The sequence below is a fragment of the Haemaphysalis longicornis genome, unplaced genomic scaffold (genome assembly GCF_048455015.1).
Source record: "Haemaphysalis longicornis isolate Haplotype H1 unplaced genomic scaffold, Haemaphysalis longicornis Haplotype H1 scaffold_4, whole genome shotgun sequence".
Classification (NCBI taxonomy): Eukaryota; Metazoa; Arthropoda; class Arachnida; order Ixodida; family Ixodidae; genus Haemaphysalis; species Haemaphysalis longicornis.
The window spans coordinates 42,423,589-42,447,480 of record NW_027526361.1 but is presented as its reverse complement, the minus strand read 5'-3'; the positions used below and the strand labels follow the sequence as shown (position 1 = coordinate 42,447,480).

General features: G+C 49.7%; 1 protein-coding gene across 2 annotated transcripts; it reads left to right on the top strand.

Annotated features, from left to right (window-relative positions):
- Positions 1 to 1,550: 1,550 nt before the first annotated feature.
- Positions 1,551 to 21,096, top strand: LOC144178587 (uncharacterized). Of its 2 annotated transcripts, none has more exons than XM_077706546.1 (8): positions 1,551 to 1,814; positions 9,674 to 9,786; positions 10,308 to 12,416; positions 13,133 to 13,212; positions 13,346 to 13,452; positions 14,905 to 15,170; positions 17,116 to 17,270; positions 19,718 to 21,096. In XM_077706546.1, the coding sequence occupies exons 2-8, from the start codon at positions 9,681 to 9,683 to the stop codon at positions 19,883 to 19,885; spliced, it is 2,991 nt and encodes a 996-aa protein (XP_077562672.1). In that variant the 5' UTR covers positions 1,551 to 1,814; positions 9,674 to 9,680; the 3' UTR covers positions 19,886 to 21,096. The 2 variants fall into 2 exon arrangements, with proteins under 2 accessions (XP_077562672.1, XP_077562671.1); XM_077706545.1 differs by lacking the exon at positions 1,551 to 1,814 and adding an exon at positions 9,225 to 9,609.
- The last annotated feature ends 2,796 nt before the right edge of the window (positions 21,097 to 23,892 follow it).

Sequence of the window (23,892 nt, the reverse complement as noted above, 5' to 3'; positions counted from 1 at the left end):
GCGCCGACGTCTTCAAACGTGCTCTCAGGCGAAAACAACGCATTGTCGGGCCATGCCGGAAAGAAAGAGCGGCCGAGAAAGGCCGGCCATGCCAAGATGCAGTTAAGATGTGACGGAAGAAGAGATGAAAAGAAGAAGGCAGAAATAAGCGCGTGCGCGCCGAGGGTCGCGTCAAAGGAAGCGCGTGATTCCCGCAGCAGCAGCCGAGGCGATGCGCACGCACGAGTGCTGCCACTCTGGCGAATGTGTCGGACCGCGCCGCCGCCCCGCACGGCGCAACGAGGGGCGGCGGGGGTGGGATGGCGACAAGAATGGGTGTCGTCAAGCCTGGCGTTCCTTTCACGCACTACATGCTGGGTCAGGCCCGGACACGGAACGGGATGTTCGAGACCCTCTGGAGGGGCTGCACTCCGTTCAAAGTGACCGGCACACCTGTTGTTTGTTGCCGCAGGATCTGGTTGTGAAATGACGCTGCTCTGAGCGCCGTTGTTGCTGCGAAGTCACGGTTTTGCCCGACCTCGGAATCGAAGCTTAGAAGTAAAGCGCTTGTCACCTCTGGGATTTGATTTACTAGAAGCACATTCGAAAAAAGGAAGAAGAAAAGGGAGAAGAAAAAGTTACGGAGAATAATAATATCGTTATGCCGATTAGCGATGCTTCACCGAGTCAACAAGCCTGCCCTGAAGCGCTGCTAGCACGCATGCAAAGACTTCACTGGAATATTTGGTTTCTACTTATATTCTTCGCTTACAATAATTTTGCCTTCGTAACCACACACTACGAATACGGCGGAGCGCTACTTGCAAATGCCAGCGCTGTAGCTGCCTGCCAGGTGACCTCAACATACAGTAACCCACCATCACAAGAGACCAAACGAGAGGGATTGTTAAAGGGGTGCTGAGTGTTTTGACGTCCGCACAAAGCGGTGAGGTCATTCCGTGATACTGTCGCACGCGCCCTCCGGGCTGGAAGCGCGGGAAACAAAACGGCCGTTTAATGTGATAATTATCGCGCGCTCAAGTATCTAATGTGCTGTTTCAGGGTCGCCAGGCCGTTAGGCATTGATGAAATCAATAAAAAAAAACATGAAATTTTGGTGTCAGTACTCCTTTAGTGCACCGAAGTCACAACTAAGCAATGAGGTTACCATAGTTTAAGGCTCCGGACAAATTTAATCCGGTGGTATTCTTCAATGGCATCGTTTCGTCACGCATGTTACTTCGTCTGCAGGCATTCCTTCCACTTTCAATACTGGTACTTGAAAATCACGGAAAATCCATCCTCCGCGGCCCGGGAGCTTTACAACGCCCCGACCCCGCCGCTGCAGCCGATACCGGGAGACGAGTGCGGTGCCAGGTGTGACCGCGCACCGCCCCTCCGCTTGCGGGCGGCGCACCTTCGCCGGTCAGGCCCCCCCTGCCACCAGCCGCGCGTCTCCGCGGGTCCCCTGGTCGCATCGGACGGCTCACTGCGCCCGCCACGACTGTGCAGGCAGGGGCGCCGGAAACCGGTCTCTTCGATCAGTGCAACAGGAAGGCAGCCCTCGGCGAGCAGCGCGCGCCGTCCTTCTCGTGTGCTGCCCGTGGTGGCCCGCTGGCCCCGTGCTGCAGCCGCCGAGGTGGCCCGAGTAACGGGAAGGAGGAAGAAGAAGAAGAAGAAGCTGGAATGCCCGCGGAAGTCGCGCGCCTCCTTCCGACGTGATCATGCCGCCGTCGAAGCCGCCCGCTTCTCTGGCGCGTGCGCCCCGTCATCATCGGTGCCACTCGAGCTGGACATGGTAGCCGCCGCAAGGAACCACGCGGACGCGGTACCAGGTGAGCACAGCCTCCGGACCCTACCTCCCCTCACAAAGTTTTCATTCTTTTTTTCGCCGCACGTGCTGGCATGTCCCGCGTTCGAAGCCAGTATTTGTGTCATGACGGATTCCGTAATGAGGACATCTGAAAATACACCTGACGGCTCCTAACGTCGCCATAAGAATAGCAGATCTACGCGCGTTGGTGTATGAAACGGGGTTGTAGTGATGGAGGGGAGCGTACGCGCGCTTGTATAACGCAGCGTACTGATAACCACATGTGAGCGCGAGGTAGATTCGCCAATTCACGATATCCATGGAAGCACTCAGGTGACTCCGGTGAAATCGCCGCGAACGTCTTGCGAATGCGTTCTCGTGCTAGGACGGGTGACAATCAGCGAAGGCTTATTATTGATATATAATTGTGAACAAGCAAGCCTCTTGTTTCGTAACAAAATGTAAAAGGAAGCAATGTGTCCTTTGTGGTGATCCCATCCAAGTCACGGGAGCAGGTTGTCGCTCGAACTGTGTTCGCCCACAGCTCAGGCGTGCGTCGTCATAATGATGGGGTTTTTGCTGACCCGGGTTTTTGTGCACGTATTAGGAAACGAACCTCAGTATCGTGATGGATGCGAGCGATGGTACGGCTGAAACGTTGAGACGGTAGGAAAACAATATCGGTGTGAGCATGGCTAGGGCACTGCGTAGGAATTTCATGGAATCCTAAATTTCTGGTTCAGCCCCATTCCGTGGCATCCATACCAGACGACATCACCAAAATGTTGTGTTGGGATCGCTCCTACGTCGACACAGAATGTTTAGATCCTGCGTAGTGGCATTAAAAGGATGCGAATGTAGTCGCACAATGGGCTGCCGAAAAAAAGAAATACCGGTGACTGAGAAGTCATGTCTTCAACATGTGCATATCTGCAAACTCTCCCGAACTTACCATTCCCCAACTCCTTTCACTAAAATTTTCTGAAATTTTGCGAAATATAGTGCCGTGAAAATTTCAAAGCAAATACTGTCGATGATGCGATCACGGCTAATATTTATTTCAGAATGATTGAAATTTGAAAAATTTTCTGACTGAAGTGTATTGCGTACGGTGGGCGTGTACGTGTCTTGCGAATGCGTTCTCGCGCTGCGACGGGCGACCGTCAGCCATGGCTTATTACTTATGTATGATTGTGAGCAAAGAAGCCGTAGCGTTCCCGAAACGTCATTTCTTTATTGTCTTGGTGATTTGTGCTTCATGTACTCAGTCGTCAAAAAGCGGCTCAGACTAGGATTCTATTACCTGTATTCGAAAACAAATTATACCGCGTTTGACCGACGCCCCTGTGTCCGTGCTGACTTTCAATTCCTTCACTATCCGTAAATAATTCTCAATCGCAGTGTATGGGACACCGCCATTTCTATTGCAGCCCGGGAGGGGTTCGGGGAAGTTCTGAACAATATCCCCCCCGTCCAAATGGGATTTTCCCAGAACATATTAAGCTATCCCTGCCTTCCAGGACAAAAGGATACCATCAGCAAATGCTAAAGCGGAATTTGAAGGCGATCGCACTTCAAACTACAATTTGAAGACGATGGCATTTTAGTATCGGACCTATTTGTCCCGACGATCGTTTACCCCGCCCTTGGCAAAACTGACATATCACGCGAATTTTGTCAGCTCCTTGATAACGCAATTGCGATTTTCAACAAGAAAAAGGAAGCCAAATTACTTGTTTCACAGAAAACATCCGCTCTGTTTGTTCGTTTTCTGTCCGACCCATTTCTCCCCCTTTAACTTGTGAGTTGTGCGTTATCTGATCACCGTGACCTTCAAGCGGCAAGCGCAGGCCTGCGATGAAGATAGCGTCACTCCGCTTAGATGTCCGGTAGTCTCAGCGCCACAAGGAGCTCGCTGTCAGAACGGGTTTCCGGGCGTAAAAAACCGAGCGCAGCCGGTATTGTCAGTGATTGTATAAAAACTTGCACCGCGTAAAAACTGGATTTATTGAGTGGACAACAAAATAAAATAGCCTCCCTCCCCGTCACCGTTGACTTGGACGCTATTATATTGCGAATTCCAAAATATACAGGCTAAACACGTTATGCTATCCGTACAGACTCTGGTATGTGACGGTCTTAAAATTAAACAGGTAGTTTAAACACTACATCGTCCTCGATTTTCAGTGCTGACGTGTTTCTACTTTTTTTCCCCGTTACTATGCACTGAAGTGAAATGCTGCAAACTTGTAATCCACAAACACTGTCCAGAAGTTTACGTATGGCACTAAAAGCACGCCGTTATAGATGCGGCGTTATAATTTGAAAAACGAAAGGAGAAAAACATAGCTGACAATGAACTACCAGCAAAAAAAAAAAAAATACATCTAGTTTTTGTCGTCCATCTGATCAGAAAACCCGCCGAACTTTTCATCATTACAAAGAAGAAAAAAAGTACATGATGCCCACCCACCGCTCCTTACTTTTCCTCTCCACTTCCCTCTCCCTTTCTCTGAATAAACGTTTTCCAATATAAAGAGGGTACAGACAACATCACTGAAGAGACCGAGATAGAACCGGGGGCGATGACAGTACTGCGCCCATCCGGTCCCTTCCTAAAAACGTAAAAACTTGCTTTTTACGCGCACTTTTTTCAACCTTTGAAATGATGCAGCAACAGGCCCAACAACACGCTGTATTATTGCGATGCTAAGGGACGACTTTTGGTGCACTCCTGCGTTCAGCTTTCCTTTCCTCGGCTGTCAGTCAGGCCCGGTTGGCCCTCCTTGCGTTCTGTTTGGTTCGAAAAACGCTGTTCCCTCTCTCTTGTCAAAATCCGTCAACAAGCTCCCCGCTTCACCCTGTTGCCCCCCGCCACACCAAACTATTCAAAAAAGCAAAAAAAAAAAAAGAACGACAATATAAACGCCCTGTTTGGGAAGGCTAGTGAAAAGGTGGCCCATGGACGTTTTCGTTTGAGCGTGACAAATCAGTGTTTTGAACAGGGGCTCCCTGGCCAATTTGTGGTTAGTCCTGTGTGCGCTTCCTACTATTTTGTGTAAATTCGGCGGGGGTGCGTTCCCAGAAACGTGCGTTTTGCCTCACACCTTTTTTTTCCTTCTCCTTCCCTCTCCTTTCCTTCCCTTGCAGAGGGGCTCTGCCAGCCCATTGTTGCAAAGGTCGTACAGGGAGGCAGGGGCACAGAAGGGCGCAAAGATGACCTCAGGACGGGTCACCACCTACCAACTTCTGCGGAGTTGGGTTGAAAACATGACAAGGGAATAATTCGTTTCCCTCGCAACTAAACTAATTCTTGTTAAAGAAGAATAACTTGAACAGGGTTCGCGCTTAAACCACACAGACTTTTTGTTGCATTCTTTTTTTTTTGTCACTGCTGCTCTTCAGCGTACGCAAAATTCAGTAAACAAGGCTATCGGGCAACAGCCTTGGTCGTCAAAAAACAACAAAGGCTTCGTAAACAATAAAAAGCAATGCTTGTTAATTTTTGTATTCTTGGAATTGCTGTGAACACAGCATGGGATGACCCGCGTATCCCGTGAAGACGCAAATCACCTGTTTCGTTCCTGAATGTTGACCACTCTCGGAAGGAGTGGGATTGGGCATATTTAGTGAGGGGACGAAGTGTGTCATGACGACGATGAGTTATGACCACGACGTGCGCACGCAGATTTTTCCTCGTAGTTAGGTATACATCATATTCCACGATCAACCCATCACGGTGACTCAGTGTTTATGACGTCGTGCTGCTGAGCACGAGGATGCAGTTTCGATTCCCGACCGCGGCGGCCGCTTTTCTGATGGAAGCGAAAAGCCCATGTGTTCGAGATTTCGGCGCACGTTAAAAATCACCAGGTGGCCAAAATTAATCCGGAGCTTTCCACTACGGCGCGCCTCATCGCTTGAGTAGCGTCGGCAAGGTAAAGGGCAGAGAACCGATTTTTGTCGAGTATACGTTCTCTATCCCAAATTAAAGAGCATCACTTACAACACCCTAACCTGAAACGGTTTTGCTGATAGCGCCTTATAACGTTTTAATTCGAATTTTTTAGATCTACGAGGCGTACGTGTCCTCCCAAAACTAATGCTGGCAACCATGACGTAGAGCAGCACGGCAACATACTTTTGTATGTATGCGAGACGAAAAGCGGTATTTAAAAACCTTTTACGAGCTAAAAATAATGAATTGCAGGCTTTCTTATTTTCTTAAGCATTTTTTTTTCACCCCGCATTGCAAATTCTTTGTTCACGTTGTAAACAGTTGTGACGTCAACAGCCAATCCAGGTTTCCGAAACCGAAACTAAGCTGTTTGTTGTACGCGATTAAGGCTTTGCGGCGCTCCTTGAAATGGCAGCAGAAGATAATAATTACATTTATACAAATACTTGTGCTAAAAGGTTTTCAATTATTGAAAAAAATGTTTAAGTAGCTGCAATGTTTGCAAGTCACGTGTCCGGTACACGTACTGTAGTGTCACGTTTCGACACTACATGACGCCACCGTTCAGACTTGAGGAAGTTTAGTGCCAAATTAAAATTGTTTCCGCCAATTTGTTTGTGAATTCCTAATGGTTACTCCACTATATAAAACGCTGGCTTTTATATGAGCAAGAGGGCGTGCACTCCACAAAAATCTGTTGTCAGTCCCTTTGAACCTCATAATCGATCAATAATCCATGATCAAAACCCTTTCGTCAACAAGGTGCGGGCTAATTAGGCGAGATTCTGAAGAAACAATTTTTTTTCGAATTTGTTGCCTTTGCTTTTTTTTTTTGCCTTAACCTTTACGTTCACGAAGGGTATATAGTTGTGATAAACCGAGATCGTGGCACAGGCACGTTTTGTCCATGCAGCCACGCAGAATCCACACTCCAAGCTAATATAATGGGGAGTAGAGGTAATCAAATGCAATGCACGTAATGGTGGCCCTTTATATTTTATGCGCCAATGATAGAACGGCATAATTTGAGGCGACGAAGGCGTACAAATGCTTTCAGAATGATTCAATACATCAGGCGTTCTTTTTTTAACTAGCCAAATCCACCTAAAGCGAATTTGCCTAAAGAGCGAAAGTTGGTTACCGGACATGAACGCAACGCCGTCAAAGCTATTATATATGTTTTACATGTCAGCAAGGGAAATTTTATAGCCACAAGTAATTAGAAATATGCGGTGACTTTGAGCAATAATATGATGATAAGTTCGTATTTGGCTCGTACTGGATAGAAACATTCAAGTTGATGCGGCATTCTTATGAAAACTTTATTGCAATTGACCTTCAAGCATGGTACGATAGCATTTTGGCGGAAACGGCATTAAACATATGCAACATGGTTACAAGAACAGCAGAACTATATATGAGGAGCAGGTGGCTCCTCTTGGCAGCATTAGCAGCCCTTTTCGAATTCTTCCTCAGGATAATTTTCTTTGGCATGCCTGAAACCCCCAAGAAGTAAGCAAGCTCTTCATTGCCTTGCCATGAATTTCTAATATTCTTCACAAGAAGGCTGCTCATATCTTCTTACGTGGGGAGGGGGGGGGGGGGGGGGTATCATGGCTTGAAAGCGGCCTATTTAGTTAAGTACTAAAATGCTAAAGATGCAAGTAAAAAAATAAATATAATCAGAGTTGCTCCGTAGGGTAGAGGAAGACGAAGTTAAATAATTGTTTCACATCTATCAGTTTCTTTTCTTTCCCTTCTTCTTCCGTTCACTTTGTCGTCGACGTCTGGGGGCAGATGTTTCACTGATACGTTAATTTCCGTCCGAATTTATGACAAGCTATCTCTGAAAAGCGAGACGATTTCTGAAAACCCCCACAAAACAGTCCAACAGTCACTCCAAAAGCGAACGCACATTGGGCAAACGGATTTGGCTCATTTTGATCCGTAACACGCCAGGATCTGGCTCATTTTCGATACAAACTACGACCTACGTACATACACGTTTGCAGGGCGTCATCTCACCTATTTTCTTGCCACCTCTTTTCTGGGGAAAGTAGCCGAGTTTTTCTTGTCACTGCAGTTTTAACTGCCTTAGTTTCGGTTTTGTGAACTTGGCTCATTTCGAAAGAAAAACGCCTCATATGTTCGCATGTAATACGAAATAGCTTCAACACGCACTGAAAAATAACTAAGAACTCTATCAGAGAGCGCCGCAATATTGTATGCAGAAACGTTCTAACATGCCTCGGTCGTCCTCCCAACGACGTCTCTATTTCGATGCAGGTTCGGCACGGTCATTCACAACATATATACGAATGTTACGCTTGGGGTACTTATGAAATACTTTTGTACAACATTGTCTGCGTACAAGATTTGAGAAACAACGACACCCTTTAAGCGACACTAGGTATCTGGCGTTCAGCTCTCCTCGTTCATTGTACGCCTCCTACACTTGGCCTAGTTGGCGAACTTGCGGGGTGGGCCCCGCTTATCCGTCGCAGAAACTGTCCGCACACTCGACAACGGAGCAGTAATAACGAGCGCCCCTCCCGCTGGGTGCATTATCATGCCCCACGTTGTCCTATTTAATGCCCACCTCTCCGTCACTGCGCGCCTTATAGGCACGTTACGCTGCTGTTTGCCTCTCAAGCAGCAGCGCCGTTTTCTAAATCCTCGTGGTTCGGGGGGTCATTTCTTGTAGGAAAGATGCCACGCAGATCACGGGCTTGGTTCCTAGCATTCATATTACGTAAGTGTCGGCGCCCTGTCCGAGACACCAACAGCCGGGATTATGACGAGTCACGCACGGCACCCACACAAGAAAGGCATTTAAGGTAACGTCGTGATAACAAGGCCGAAAAGAACGAGCAGTTTAAGTGGTGCAGACAAAACTACGTTAGCTGTTGATGTTGTAGCCGACCAGTCAGATTGCAAATAATACAAATGGCAGGGAGGAACTGATGCATTCATCAGGGCCGTCTTTCTTTACGGCGTGTCTCAGTGTCAACCCCATAGATCGTTGGCACGGCATGCTACATGCATGCAGTGGGTGATAACGGTCCGAAGAATCGCCACTCCTTTACCGATGCCCTAGCGTGCGCTACAGACAACTTTAGTAGGAAAAGTGCTTCGCTCACAGCAGCCTCTGTCCGGTGCAACGTGCCTATAGCCGAAGTCCAGCACCGGCAAGTGAAGCCCAATAATTTATTTTACGTTGATCGTTTCGTGCACCACGATTCAAATTACGACAGAAAGAACAGACAAGCTGCCGTAGGCAGGTAGAGGCGCAGGCAAGCCATTTTGGCGGCCGCTTATCGCTGGCCCCAAAGTTCCCAAATGGCACACAATTGACATTACGACGCAACACCCTTAACGAGTGACATGCGCACAAACGGAGATGACAAAGCAGCAGCCCCCCCCCCCCCCCTCTCATGCGAATGGGAGCTCCCTTGCCTTTACGCGTGAACACGGGAACACGCGGAAAAATAAGCTACCGCAGCAGATTAGCAAAGCCGTGCAAAAACGGTTGTTGTGGATGCATTGCGCATGCGCAGTAGTTGATCATGTAACTGTGCTGCTTCAGTAATACGGAATGCTAACCGACAGCAAAATCAAGAATGCAAAACCGTAACGTAACATAGGCATCCCCCCACGATACGTCATTTTAAAACCGCGGAATATTAGTCGACATGCTTGCTTCCCGGCGACTGAATTCAGAAATCGAACTAAAAATGCTGGCTTTAGTAGCGTCCTTCACGCTTAGATAGCCAGAGTTCACACAAAAGTAGGATAGTTGCGTTGATCACTTCGCTTATGTGCACGAAAAACGTTGATTCTAGATGGACACCGGTGCGTGGTGAGTGTTATTGCACGCTGCATGTCACGGCGCGGCTTCAGCAATGCCCTGTACTGTTTTCCAGCGACGTGATGGAAATTGGATGGACAGCGCTAATCATCACCGGTGCCTGTCTCTGTAGCACTGCAGCGTTGGCCTCATCAGCGACTGCCAAGTACTACACCTCCGCTACTCCCTGTGAGTCACCCTATTTTTATGAGCGCACTGCTCCACTGAAGCCTGCCACGATAGTTTGCGCACGCTACGTGTATAACTTAATGTATAGATGCACGCATACTGCCCGCATATGCTACGAACTGGTAATGCGTGTGATGTCACGCCCACTCTTTAGACTGAAGGTGCAGGGCGATATACCACGGAGACGTGCATGCAGACAGTGCTCGCGATTGGCGCGATGTAAGCGCTCTTGTCAAAAGAAATTAGAATTTAACGTCCAATATTCTTTTCTCATACTTAGAGACAAAACGGTGGATAAGTGCGTCCTGTTTCGTACATTGGTGCAGCATTTTTTTTTTTCATGCTCGTGCAGTTGTACTGAATATTGTCTCTCCGAAACCATTAATAAATAAACGCTTACGTGCCTACAGTGAAGTTTTCAGATATCCACCGACATTATTCCTAAAATTTACGCGCATTGCTCACACAAGTTGTGGTTACTTGAAGAAGGGCTCACCTGTGCACCCGTTTCCCCATCGCAGGGAAGCAATGGACTATTGGGAGGAGGCCGTGTGAAGGCGTGCAGGGGGAGACGGGTCTCTGTATGTTCAACTGGGAGTGCATCCGCCAGGAAGGCACTATGCTGTCCGCCTGCATGGACGGTTTCCTGCTGGGGGCCTGCTGCAAGCTTCCCGACGAAGCGGGCATCACCACAGCCTCGTGGACAGAGCCGAGTGCCGCCGCGACGCAAGAGCTGCCAAAGGTCAGCACTGTCGTCACCGTGGACACGAGCGCCTACCCGACCGACACTCATCCAGAAGCTTCGCGGCTACCGCCAAGCACGACGACGACCACAGAGGCCCCCACGATTCCACCCGCGACCGCTAAGCCCACGACGCAGTTCTCGAGACCCACGAAACTGTGGCCCGTGCTGAGGTTGCCGACGACTCTAAAGAGACCGGTGATCCCAGGTCCGACGCGACCGCCACATCCAGCGACACTGGCGAATCACCACAAGCCACCGAGTTTCGCCGCGCCAGCCGTGACTACCTGGATGGCCACACGACCCGGCATCGTGTTCACGCCAACAACGCTCGCTTTGCGGCCTTCTCCATTCGCCCCTTCGACGGCGCTGTACGGTCAGCGGCCGTCACTTCACACTGCCCTGGCAAGCACGCCGATTGGGATGCTTGGCTCCCTGATAGCGAGGCCCTTCATTCGGCCAATCACGATGGCGATGAAGATGCGACCGACTGTGGCCAGCACGACGCCGGTGAAAAAAACAATGACGAGCCAGCCGGGCACGACCACTACGGCACAGCAAAGCCACCAACCCTCGTCCCAGCATACAACTCCTCCAACTACGACAACGATGAAGAACGAATCTTCAGCCGCGCAAACATCACCTCAACTAACGACAGCACAAAAGTACGAACGCCCGACTTCACTTTGGTTGCAATCTACGCCGACGCAGACGCACAGGCCTCCGACGGCGCCTTGGAGTACCCCGGCGCAAAAGTACGACTCTTCGTGGTATTCAAATCCGCCGTTTCACGCATCGTCGCAGACAGTATCGTCTAATACCGGAAGCTACACGACGTATGGTACGGAAGGCTACACGTCTCTCGCTGTCAGTAGACTGCCTCCGTCAACCCTAAACGATCTCTCAGACCTCGACATTGAAGTGAAGACTCCTAAGTACGAGAACACAGTCAGTCACGTTTCATCTACAGAAAGTGAGACTAGCCACACAGTGAGCCAACCAGCGTTTGTTGATCTGACTGAGACGAGCACAAGTAAGCCACCATCCACGGCAAACCTAGTCGAGTACACATTGGACTTCGACGTTGAAGATCGTCCCACTGTGACGGAACACGTGTACGCCGTCACTACCGGGAACCCGGCCGTCGGAGAGGTCTCAGACGTGACCGTTTCTCACGTTGGATCAACGCTCATCTCGTCTTCAACGGAGCCCTTCTCCACTCCGCGACCGTCAACAACAACGAAGAAGCTGAAAACGCGTTCGCCAACGACCACGACCCAAGCAAAGCCCTGGCCATCGACGAAGATCTCGAAGCCCGGTCCTGCTAAGACGCGCCCTCCGCCGGCCCCCACGACAATTTCCAATGACATAAACCACTTGACTTACCCCTCAAAAGCGACACTGTGGCCCTCGACCGTCTCGAAGCTTCCCCTGAGGGCAAAGACCACAATGAGGCCATTTCCAAGTACGGCTCTTCCCAGCGCTTCTACCAGGCCGGTCACCAGCGGTCAAAGCCATTTGACGACGGAGACGACCCAAACGACCTACAAGCTTCCCATACGCACAAAGAGGCCCACGGTGGGCCGCCCAATCCCGGTGAAAACGACGATACCAATGACAGCCGCGACGAAACCCAAAAGCACCCCGAAGCCCATGAAGCCCGTACTGTCGATGCCTGCGCGCCCCGCAAAGCCCACAAAGATGCCGCTGCCAAGCAAGACCCCGACAAAGAAAAGCACCCCCAAGCCACTGTCTAAAATTCCACCCGCGCCAAGCACTTCCCCGTTCGGCTCATCAACAACGAGCTTGAAGCCGACGAGACAGCCCGTCGCAAATGACACCGTTGCCCCCACAGAGACGAGCAATCTTCACTGGGACTACCGTACACGTAAGGCTTTGCAACGAGAGATCCCTTTGAACGCTGTATTTTGTGTATAATATTGTTTAGTTTCCCACAAATTACGTTTTCGTGTCCCCGAATTCGGTGCCTGCCGAGCTGCTTTCATGTGTCGCCGTAATCCAGACACGTAAATCGAGCTATCAGCTGCAATCACCTTCGGTGGTTGGCGGAAAATTTAATTCGCACAAGAACACTAACAGGCGTGTTCGCCACCCCATCTCTTCGCTTTACCAGGGTACGGCAGATGCTACGACGCGGCGGAATGATTGCACGTTTACTCGTCTGCACAAAGAGGCTAACTTTTTTCATTGTTGTATAGATTTCCGAAACGATATCTGTTTTGTAGTGTGAGCTACACTGGCCAAGGTTGAGCAATTTCGCATGGCTTCTGGAGAGCCGTGCTGCGCATGAGCGAGGAGCAGTGACGTCCCACGGCGCACAGCTGGCGCGCCGGAGCCGCCGCCGCCGCGACTGGATTGAATTGGATTAAATTGGATTGGATTGCATTGGATTGGAAATCGTGTTAGCAGCAGTAAGCATGATAATCAGCTAATCCTAGACAGCCAGGAAACCTAAGAATAACCAGCTGAACCTTAGCTCACGCTACGTATATCCTGGCATAGTCGAGCTAAGCCACTGCTAGTTTTTTTGCATGAGCCTGGGCGCACCTTGCATTTTTTTATCTTTTTTCTTCACCCATAAAGATTGCGGAGTGAGGCCGCTACGTCCCCAGGGCCGGATCGTCGGCGGCAGGAACTCGTTCTTCGGCGAGTGGCCGTGGCAAGTACGTTTCGCAATAACTGCGAGCCCTCGTGTTTCCTTATTTATGTTTTCCTTTTAGTGAGCGCTATGTGTGCAAATATAGGTCAATCGATACGCATCTCGGGTTGATGACTTCGATGCATCATTCTTTATAGGTGCTTGTGAAAGAGGCTACGTGGCTCGGGCTCTTCATCAAGAACAAATGCGGTGGGGTCTTGATAAGCGACAAGTACGCCTTAACCGCGGCGCACTGCCAACCAGGGTAAGAAACACGTCGACGTTTCCGGAGTAGACGCGTGATTGCTCGGCCTTGCGAGCTTCTTCCGCATCCTGTATAGCTAATACGTTATTTCGACCTTTAGGGGGCGTGATGGTGTTGGAGCCCATCTCTTCCTTATCCCTTACGCGTAACCTGCCACGCAGATGTAAAGTTCTACAGTACCTTGGGGCATTTAAGTTATTGCACACATAGACAGAAGTACTGAATATTATGTGATAACCGAAGGGTTATTAGATGGTACTGCTAAATTTGCCGCATATTTCCGTGACATGCAATCATGACAATTGGTAAACTCCAAGTTAAGATCAAACAGCTTCAAGCTCGTGCATTCGTTATACCGATGATGATTGCGATAATTTTAATGGTGTAATTAATGAATCAATTGAATGAAATAAATTAATGAAGCGACAATTTTAATGGTGTAATTATTTAATCAATTGAATTAAATCAATTAACGGAGCGATTATTTAATGGTGTAGTTAATGAATCGAATGAATCAATCAACCCGGGGTTCAACCAGTCATAGAAAATTTGGTTAGAGCACCCATAAGGGCCGGTTTGATTTCTGGCACATTGAAAGACGCCGGGAAAGACTAAGCATGTCATGCATACAGACACGGATGCTGGGATAACCCGGCAAAACGAATAAAAAGTGAACACATGCTACCAACGCGCACACTAAGGCGCTGCTCAAAACGACTTACTATGCCCCATTTCACAAGCTGGTTTCCGTACGGAGAAAGCTACGAAGCGGGCAGCATCGGTGCGCCTGCGCAGTGCCATGTATTGCTCTCACTGCCCGTTCTGTCCTGTGATTCCATCACTACACAAGGCATCGTTTTCTATGTAATTTATTGACCCACCTGAAGGCGTTAATTTTGGTTGTTTCGCGCTTTCTGTCTTCTAAGTATTGCAATCGATTTTTTTTTTTGCTCTTCGCGAAGGAATAAAGTGCCTAGGCCTAATGTTGGATGATTTAAGCTCTTTGGATTTAGTTTTGCAAAGTAAAAAAAAAATACAAAAATTATGGCCTCCTGTTGGATCTTAAATATCATTATGAACATCAATGCCTCGTGTATTGTTGGAATCAAGGAACCGAACGAGTAATAAGAGCATAAGTAGCGCAAATAAACGACGTACGAGAGAGAGAACGCAGTCTTTGCTATTAGCAAAGACTCCATTGGAGGAACTGTTGAAAGCGTAGCAACTGTCCGTGTCAATTTTTTGTGCTACTCACCATGTCCTTAGACGGTACCCAACGCGCGCAGCAACAAGTTCTTCTAGCCCAGTAAGAACCCTATATGACGCTGCGCAGGAAACTTCGTAGCTTTCACCGTAGTGCAACCATCTTGTGAGATTGAGTGTATATGCCACTTTGCTTATCGCCTACAAAGGCCTGTTGTACCCATGCCGTGCCTGTCGCCCCCCAAGCAGATTCCTGTCGTCGCTGCTGGTGATCTTGGGCGAGCACGATTTGTCGGGTGACTTCGAGCGCCTCAAGCCGATCTCGATCCCCGTGCGGCGGATGATCGTGCACCGGCACTACAACCCGGCAACCTTCGAGAACGACCTGGCGCTGCTCGAGCTCGAACGGCCGGTCGTCTTCCAGCCACACATCGTGCCCATCTGCCTGCCCGCCAGGAACGAGGACTTCACGGGCCGCACCTCCTACGTCACCGGATGGGGAAAGCTGTCGCACGGTACGAGCGCACACACGGTCGCCATCCGTCAAGAGTGTGCGGTGCCTACCGCGCACGTTATAACCATCCATGTGCCCTACGTTAAGTTTGACTATAATTTCGCCCTAACTAACCCGCGAAGTAGCGATGGTCAGGAATATAACAAGTTCCCCCCTATTTAGCACCCTCCCTTCACATTTTAAATACGTGCAGGTGAACGTCTTTGCACGATACGCTGTTGCACCGAACTTAACTTCAGGTAAAAATAAATTTTTGCCACCAATATATAAATGAATGGCAGCACATTCGACTTTCGATAATTACAAGTCGTTTAATTGGAGTTTTCGGGTAACTGGAAGAGATGTGCTGGTCCAGGCAATTTTACTTGTAATCCAATTGTAGAAATTGCTCAATTATTCGAAGCTAAAAGCCAGCTAATCGGTTAAGTGAACGTTATTTCGCATAAAAAAATGGCTGGCGATTACGATAATGCGATATTTGGGCGCAGCAGCAATGCGCTGAGGCAGCACTCACTCGTTGGTTCTCTCGACGGCAGCGATGATGAGCCCCTGCCTCGGCTGCGCGAAGTGCGTCTCAGGAATAAGGGACCGCGAACTGCGTCTTAACCGAACGCACATCATAGTCATGCGCACGCCCCCCCTCACGCTTTCGCGAAGCGTCGGGCCGTCGAGCGCCTCGTGCGCGCACAGCATGCTGCCCCCTTCCCTCCCCCCCCCCCCCCCCCCCCCCCCTCCCCGCACACTTTCGGAGAGCGCTGACTCGCGCCGCCAGGCACGCCAGGACAAACCACTCTCCCCTCCCAATTTTGCGACACTCTCCTCCTTTGCTTTCTTTCATCGTTCCCTTTTTAGTTCACTCGTCGGTCTTGCCACCGTTTACTCGGTTACGCCGACAACGTGGCTCAGCCCTGAGACGGCCGCCAAAGGGCTGTTTAGCTCTAAAAGCATCGAGCTGACCGTCCCTTGTTGATAGAATTTAAAATTTTCAAGCGCAAGAACAGCGCCGTGTTCTGCACTGATGTCGGCGCCATCGCAACTGAGACAGCGCGCAGTTGACAACGCGGCATTCCAGTTCACTCGCGCCAGCGTATGCATTTCTCTTTTGGGGTTCTCAACTTTTTTGTGCGTGCAAAGCGCCGTGTGAACAAGCGGTTTGTGTGGCGGACGTTTCAGGCTTCGAATTTAGAGCCAAGTCTCAAGAACGAAGGCAACGCGTATCGCACGCTCGACTTGGGGGGAAATCAATAAGGGAGACAGCGATGTAGTCGTTGTGTCTTTTGTTTAATTGTAAGTTCGATTAATCCGAAGTTTTTCGCGGTATCCGTGGACTTCGTGTTAACGGGAGTCCACAGTTGAACAAAAATTGTGGCCCGATCTGAAGTGAGTTTTGTTTTAGGAGCGCAGGCATGCCCGATTTGGTCCATTAGGGTCACTCGGCGTGCACAAGTGCGTCTTGCTTGTTTTCATTTACGCGTGTGCCTAAGACATTCCCTGCGTCCTTGCTGCTGGCGGAGGCTGTGCAACTGAAGCTTCAGGTTTTGAGGACGAAGGGCTGCAGCGAAACGCTCCTGACACGCTTCCAAAGCTAGTTTCTGTTTAAGACTGTCATTCCTGAAAAGATTGTCTCCGAGTTTCTGTAAAAAAGCGGGGTATGTAATTTTTTTTTTTTTTGAAGTCAGTATGAATTTCACATCGTCGACCCCGGAAATTGTGGGAAGGCGGGAAAGCCTAAGAGTGGGCAGGTGAAGCAACTACTGTAAACACAATTAATTGTGTGTCCTGTCTCTAGATTTCTTGTGTACCATTCATTTTCAAACGAGGGCCGGAACAGACCCGCAGAATTGCTTCGTATAATGTCATCAGCCCCTGTTTTCGCCTGCTTGCACAGAGCCAGTTGCTCGGAGGGATGCGCCCTCACCGGTACCCGCCCTTTCGTCCCAACGCAGGTGGCTCGGTGCCGAACGTCCTGCAGTACGTGCAGGTTCCGATTCTGAGCAACAACAAATGCCAGCAGATGTTCATGCTGGCCGGACACGTGAAGGCCATCAGGGAGAACTTTGTCTGCGCGGGCTACGACAGGGGCAACAGAGACTCCTGCGAGGTAACCGAACGGCAGCGAGGTGCAATGATTGCTTTCGAAGACGATCGTCTATCTTTGGCTCCCCTAGCGTGAAAATTTCAGTGTCTGTCTGTCTGTCTGTCTGTCTGTCACTTGAGTCAGACAGAAATGTTCTGGTGGGGCTGCTCATTGTGGGTTACTGGGAATGGACCTTTTTCCAGTAATGGTCCTCCTAGCGGCCGCCATGGCGAAACTAAACTGGCAGTCAGGCACGCCCCAAAATTATTGGCTTTCGGGGAACCCGTGCAAGAAATATCCTGGTCCTGCAGTACCTCCGTGCGGGTGATCCGTTGTGTTGTTTTCCCGCCGAGCAAAGCAAAAGCCTCTATTTTTCTTTCTTTTTTTGTAACCCATTGGCTTTTCTTCCAAAAGGTTTTGGAGCCTCGGCTTCCTGTTCTTTTAGTTTTCTGATGGGAATTTACCTGCTATAGCCTAGCTGGTGCAGGGTTGTTCCCGTTTTTGTTTAGGTTGTTTTTATTTTTGTAGGGAACATTAATTTCTTTCCCTTTTTTTCCCGGACCCACTTGTCACCCCTGCCTTTCACATGAACGTCACGGTAGTAGGCGCACGTTCGCGTGACTAATCAGCAGTGGCCGAATCATCCCTTTTTCTTCATTTTCGTTGCTGCCTCACTGGCAGCCAAGTGCTCGCAGCGTGGCCAGCCTCAAACATTTTTGCCCTTTTCCTTGGAAAGCCTTTTTTGTGTGCACGTGCATACAAACTCACTGCGAGCTGCCCGAAAAGAGGAAATAGAAAGGTGCGTCCGTAGGAGGCATAGCCGTTCCAGTTCCCCAAGCGGCAAGCTGAGGGGGCCCCCTATTGTTTATTTCCGCGACTCCGAAGAATGGCGGATCTACAGCCCGCGTATGAGCAGATCGCTACTGGAAAAAAGGTCTGTTGGTGGCTAGGGGAGAGTAAGGGGAAAAGGGACGAGCGTGATGGAGAGCGGGGGAAATAGAGGGGGGGGAGAAGATCTTGCGAATGGAGATGGGAGAAGATGGACGGGAACGGTGAAATGGAGGGAGGCAGTACGACTGGAATAGGGAGTATTAGCGGGAGGAGAGGAGGGAGCGGAAGTAGAATGGGCTGTAGTTAGGAGAATTAAAAAAAAGATAGAGAAGCGGAGGGATCGGGGATAGGAGCAGTGGTAGAGGAACCGTGAAATAAAGGCAGAAGAAATTAAATGGAAAATATAAAAGCTTCAAAGGGAGAGGATCAACAGAGTAGAGCACGCGAAGTAAAAGGGAAGGACCTGAGGGGAGGAAACGTAGACGAAGGATGGTAAGGTAGGAATAAGGGGGTGTTCGGGAGTGGGTGACGGAGACAGGAGAAGAGTAATTCAAGGAGTGAGAGGGGAACAGGAGTGGGGAAGGGGGTGGAAAGTAAAGGAAGGCGAGCACTGGAACGAAGGGGAAGACAGGAAAAAGGTGAGATTGAGGTTGAATTCCAATGGCAGATCCGGAGCACTTTCGGAGCAACTTTTCTGCTCTGTCTGGAGCAGACGCGTTCCAATGGCAGATCGGGAGCGCCGTCGCAGCCGAGATCGCTCCGTGAAGCAAGAAAAGTTGCTCCGCCGAAATCGGCGGAGTCAGCCGGAGTCACTAGGGCGCTTACCTTTGCCGCGTGACGTCGCCAGCGTCGCCGCCGTCTGCGCTTCCAGCCAGTGCTCGCCTTCTCTCAGTTCGCTGCCTACTCCAGCCGCGCAGCGCGAGATGAATGCGCCCGCGGGAACCAGACGATTTCGGGAAGGCGCGACGCAAATTACGCTGGGGATTTCCTGTTCCCGTCAGGGTTCGGCACTTTGCTCAGGCGGGACCGCCTGCGTTCCAAAGGCAGCTTCGGAGTACCTGCTCTTCGCGGAGGCGGCGCGCTGCGCGGTGGAGCACGGTGACCGCTCCGGATCTGCCATTGGAATTCAACATGAGTCACGTCTGGTGAAGGGAGGAGGAGATTGCGACGGAGGGAGATAGGGGACGGAGATGGGACTGGACGGGCGCGAGGAGTAGGATGAAGAGAGAGGAGGAGGCATTACGGCTTTGCGTTCTCGTCTTTCAACGTCATTTGCCGTGAAGGCGGTTGACCAAGGCTTGATAAAGCGTTTAATCAAACAGTTGCAGTCACTCATTCAACTTCAGAGAACCAATAATTGTAATCAAATAAACTTTACTGCGTTGAAGCCCCCTGCGTGGTCATCCCTAATTAATGAGTTATATTATTACTCGGGCCAGCGCCACATTTCAATAACCATCAGGCCGATCTTCAGTGACTTCAGTGACCGAAGCGCTCTGTTGTATTACCCCTACTTGCCTTGTAAGAGCTGCGATGAAAATGCATCGAGGATTATACCTTGAATACACACTAGGTTCTAAATCCCAAAGAAATCTGATTGGAGTGCAATGAAGTCTCGACTCTCACGTCTGGCTTTGCAGGGTGACTCCGGCGGGCCCCTGACGCTGCTGCGAGACGACGGGCGATGGGTGCTCGTGGGTACCGTATCTCACGGAATACGATGCGCCGAGCCCAACATGCCCGGTGTCTACATGCGCACCTCGGCCTACCGCGCCTGGATTGACAGCGTCATGTCCCACAAGTCCTGATTAGGGCTGGACAGAAAACGGCACAGAAACATTCCATCGAACAGGAAGGCCCCCAAGGGACCCTTGTTCCCCCTCATCTTTTGTCGACTCAAGCTCCGCCACGGCGTTGCAGTCAACGGAGCACTTCGTGAAACGTGTTCGCTGCCACGTGTCGATTACGTGGTTTGTAATTCTTCGTCTACAAGCGCTTGTTTTCGGGAACAGCTCAGCCGATGAGAAAGAGCGTGGACGAGACGTGTAACGGAGATGTGCGAGAAGAGGCCGGACGCTTCGGTACTTACGGTCGTGTTTTACGAGTGAAGGCGGCGTGGTTAGATGTTACCGATCTTAGCGTTATCAGCCTGGTACTAGAACGGAGCACCAGAACATCAGCCTCCTCGGTACCTTGGACCCCAGGTTGGGAACGAAGTGAGGGTGCAGCTCCCCTTCATCCCGAAGGGACCTCCTGTGGACTCTCCGCGTCCAGACTCAGAGCGACAGTGAATTTGCCCGTGTTTGTTCAGACGACCACATGAGCGCAGAACAGTCGGATGTCTTAAGTGGTGCTCAAGATTTTGTGTCATTGCCTGAGGACGTGAGGTGTTTGTGGGATGTTTCGGCGCTTACGAACGGCTCCAGGCTGATGGTCGATAGTTTTATTTATTGTTTTTATTTATTTCCACAGATGGCCTTGGGCTGATCACAAACTGATCAGAGGAAGTGGTAAGCTTTCAGTTACAATTTCGTGCAAGTGCAATAAAAATGACTGGTGCGACACATCTGGAAGTTTAAATGTGGTGGTGCGACCTTTTGGACATGAGAACTTGATACGCGCAGCTTTTACACGAAGGATTCTTGCTTGTCTACAGAGAAACAAAATAAATGAGGACTAAAACGTAACATCACATCTTACTAGCACCGTAGTAAGGGCATGGTTTTCCAGGTTTCTTTCTTGAGACTGTATGTATCAATTCGACTTTTTAATGAATGTGTAACTTTCGAGTTGTAGCGGAACTGCTTTATAAGGCTGACAATTGCTTGAATTTTCGACGTGTCACCTGGCCGGTGCAAGGAAAAAGGTTTTTGTGACTTACGATCTAAGCTCTAATCCCGCTTTGATCAAACGCGCGAAGGCTGGTAGTAGCGCCTCAAACCACATGCACTTTAATGAAGACGGACACCAATGCAAATATTACCCGTGCACTGTAACGAAAAAGCTGTTCTCAGTTCAATAAATGCACATAAATACGAAACCCCTCAGCTTCGTTATATCGTTGTCCGCCATTAAAGTCACCCCACCACGTCACAAAACGTAAGCGATAGACAACGCACGTAGATTAAGTGTCGCAAGATGGTAAGCGTAATTACACTCGTAAGAACGTTCGAGAAGAGTACAGAAACAAACGTATTAAGCGCCGAATACGTCTATGGAATCATAAGAGAGAGAAGAGAGGCTTTATTGTCTGGCATTCATGACCCGGTAGGGGAGAGGGAAAACCCGGATGGAAGAAATGATGGTAGGTTATGCGGTCTGTGCAAGGTTCATGAGGCCCCAAATGCTTTAAACCGGTAGTGATCATTTCGTAGTTTGTGGGTTCCGTGAAGATAAGTTAGTAGCTCAAGGGTTTCATGAAAAACAGGTGCACAAAAATGGTTGACAGATGTCAGTCCGTGTTATCGCACCCGTTTACCATAAAAACAAACTCCTTCGTCGTACAGAGCTCCAGTGCGTGCCCTATTTTCAACATATCCATTTGTTTTCAGTTCAGTCGTTTTATGGCTCTACCGTCCCGTGTCATCCTCCCTGCCTTCACGATCGGCCTTGCGCTTCCGTGTACGCAGCCGTTACTCGGTTGCTAACCCCGTTCCTCGGGGGCAGCAGTCGCTCATTTTCATTCGCTCCAGCTTCGACCCCCAGTGAGTCATACTCGTGCGTTTCCGGTCACGCACGTCTCTGGGTGCGATCGGGCAAGGTCCGGGCGCCCTCCTCCGCAGGCTTCTTCACCATTCGTCGTCATCGTCTTCGGAGGTCATTATTCCCCGCGCGCCGACGACCGCCTCGAGGGGTGCTCTGCCGCCTCATTCGTGTGCTGCCTCCATGTGGTGGCCGCGGGCGTAGTGGGCAGATTTACCTTGCCGACGCAGAACCGGTCCGTCACCGCCCGGCGGTGGCCTAGCGGCTTCTCCTTTGCACAGCCACGCGTTGAGGCAAAGCCCAATTAAAAAAAAGAAGTACAACTTGGCGTGCAACAGAGACACCCTTCGCAAAAAAAAAAAAAAAAAAAAGAAAAAAGGAAAGCTTGTTTTCACGCGCTAGAATTGAATGGCGAAGCTGTTGTAGGTGAGCATTCCCGGACGCATAGTCAAGTTTTAGTATCATTGTTTGTTTTCATTGTTGCGGTGCAGTAATCGTCGTCACATGCATCGTAGAGGTCGGCGTCTTCTTGGCGGCGAGCGGTGGATGCAAAGTCTTTCTCAGCATTGTAGACTCCCACCAGCTCTTCGTCACCGACTCGAGGCAGCGGTGGTGGAATCTGCAAGCTGTCTCGGGAAGGAGTGGCACACTTGTAGCCGTGTCTCCAATTATCCACAATGGCTTCTAGAGAATGTGGCGGCCGCGGGGACCTCTCCCAAGCAGGGTGTCTCTGCCGCGTTCGAGGGCTCTTCTACGGTGCCAAGCGTACGTGCACGACGACACGAGGACGGACGAACGAGGGGCGTCCGCTATGAAGTGTCTTTCTCGTACCGAGCAAGTGTTCCCACGATTACGGCGCACACTGGAGTTTTTTTTTTTTTTGATAACGCTACTCCATGAGCCGGGGACTCGGCCGTCACCACCAGGCAAGCGCTCATGAGCTCTCAGCATTTTCTCGCTCCTGAAAGTTCCTGCAAGTTTTTTTTTTTCCTTTTTGCTAAAGCCACTTGCGTCTCCCTAATCACCTAAAGGGGCGGGGAAAGTGAAAATGGATGGATTTTATGATCGGGGGCATCCGAAAACGCGGTGAATATAATTTAATGAGTGATTCGCAGAAACCTGTTCCAGGGAAACGCCACCACTTGTTATATTTGATCATCCCTCGTACGTCGCATGTGTCGCGCAGAGCATAAGAAGCCGCGTAGAAAAGTTTTGACAATAACGACAACTTTAAATTAATATTTTTGTTACTCATATTTTTTACGAATGAAAATATTTTATTTATTTATTTCTTATTTCAAACTAGTTGAAGTTAGGAGAGGTTCGCTACTGTGAACAGTCATGCACCTGCAGTTATTTATCGGAGCAAAGCTGGCCTAGTTACGACCAGAAAAAGAAGTCATTCGGCGTCAAAACGGCTGAGCTTGTAAGGAGTTCAAATCGGAGTATTAAATACCAGGATTTCTGAAAAAAAAAAAAAAAACTCATTGCCCATACCATTGTGTGAAGGTAGGTTCATTGTCCATACCATTGTGTGAAGGTGGTTGTCCAGCGAAGCTGCGTGCGTGCGCGGGTGATAACGCCGTGGTTCCCCGGCGAGGGTGTGTCGGACTTTCCTGTCAGCGGTCAGGCCGTTACCGAACCACAGCCGGTCACGCACGTTGTAGCTCGAGCCGAAATGAGGATTGAGATAGTTGCAACCTGGCGTACGCACCCTTGAGCTCTCTTCCAGATGGCTCCTTGGCGCCGAAGGGGCTTTGCGGAATTTCTGACTCACAATATGAATCAATGGTTCTCGTTCGTCGGACACCACATTAGTATCAACAGTTGCCCTCGCGTCGCTGTTATCAGGCCCCGTTCGCATCGCATCTTTCTTTATGAGCAGGCTGCATTGTTCAGTGCATAATGTGCGAAAGTCGGCTTAGAAAACCAAGCTAACACCAATCTTTTTAAAAGTCCGCTTCACTTCTTAACACAAATGCATTGCTACAAAGACATCTTACCAGGCTTAATATACTCAATCTTATACAGGGTGTCCCAGCTGTCATGTACAAAGTTTTTACAAAAGAGCAATGGGGTTACCCGAAGAAAACGAAGGGTCATGTGTTTCTAG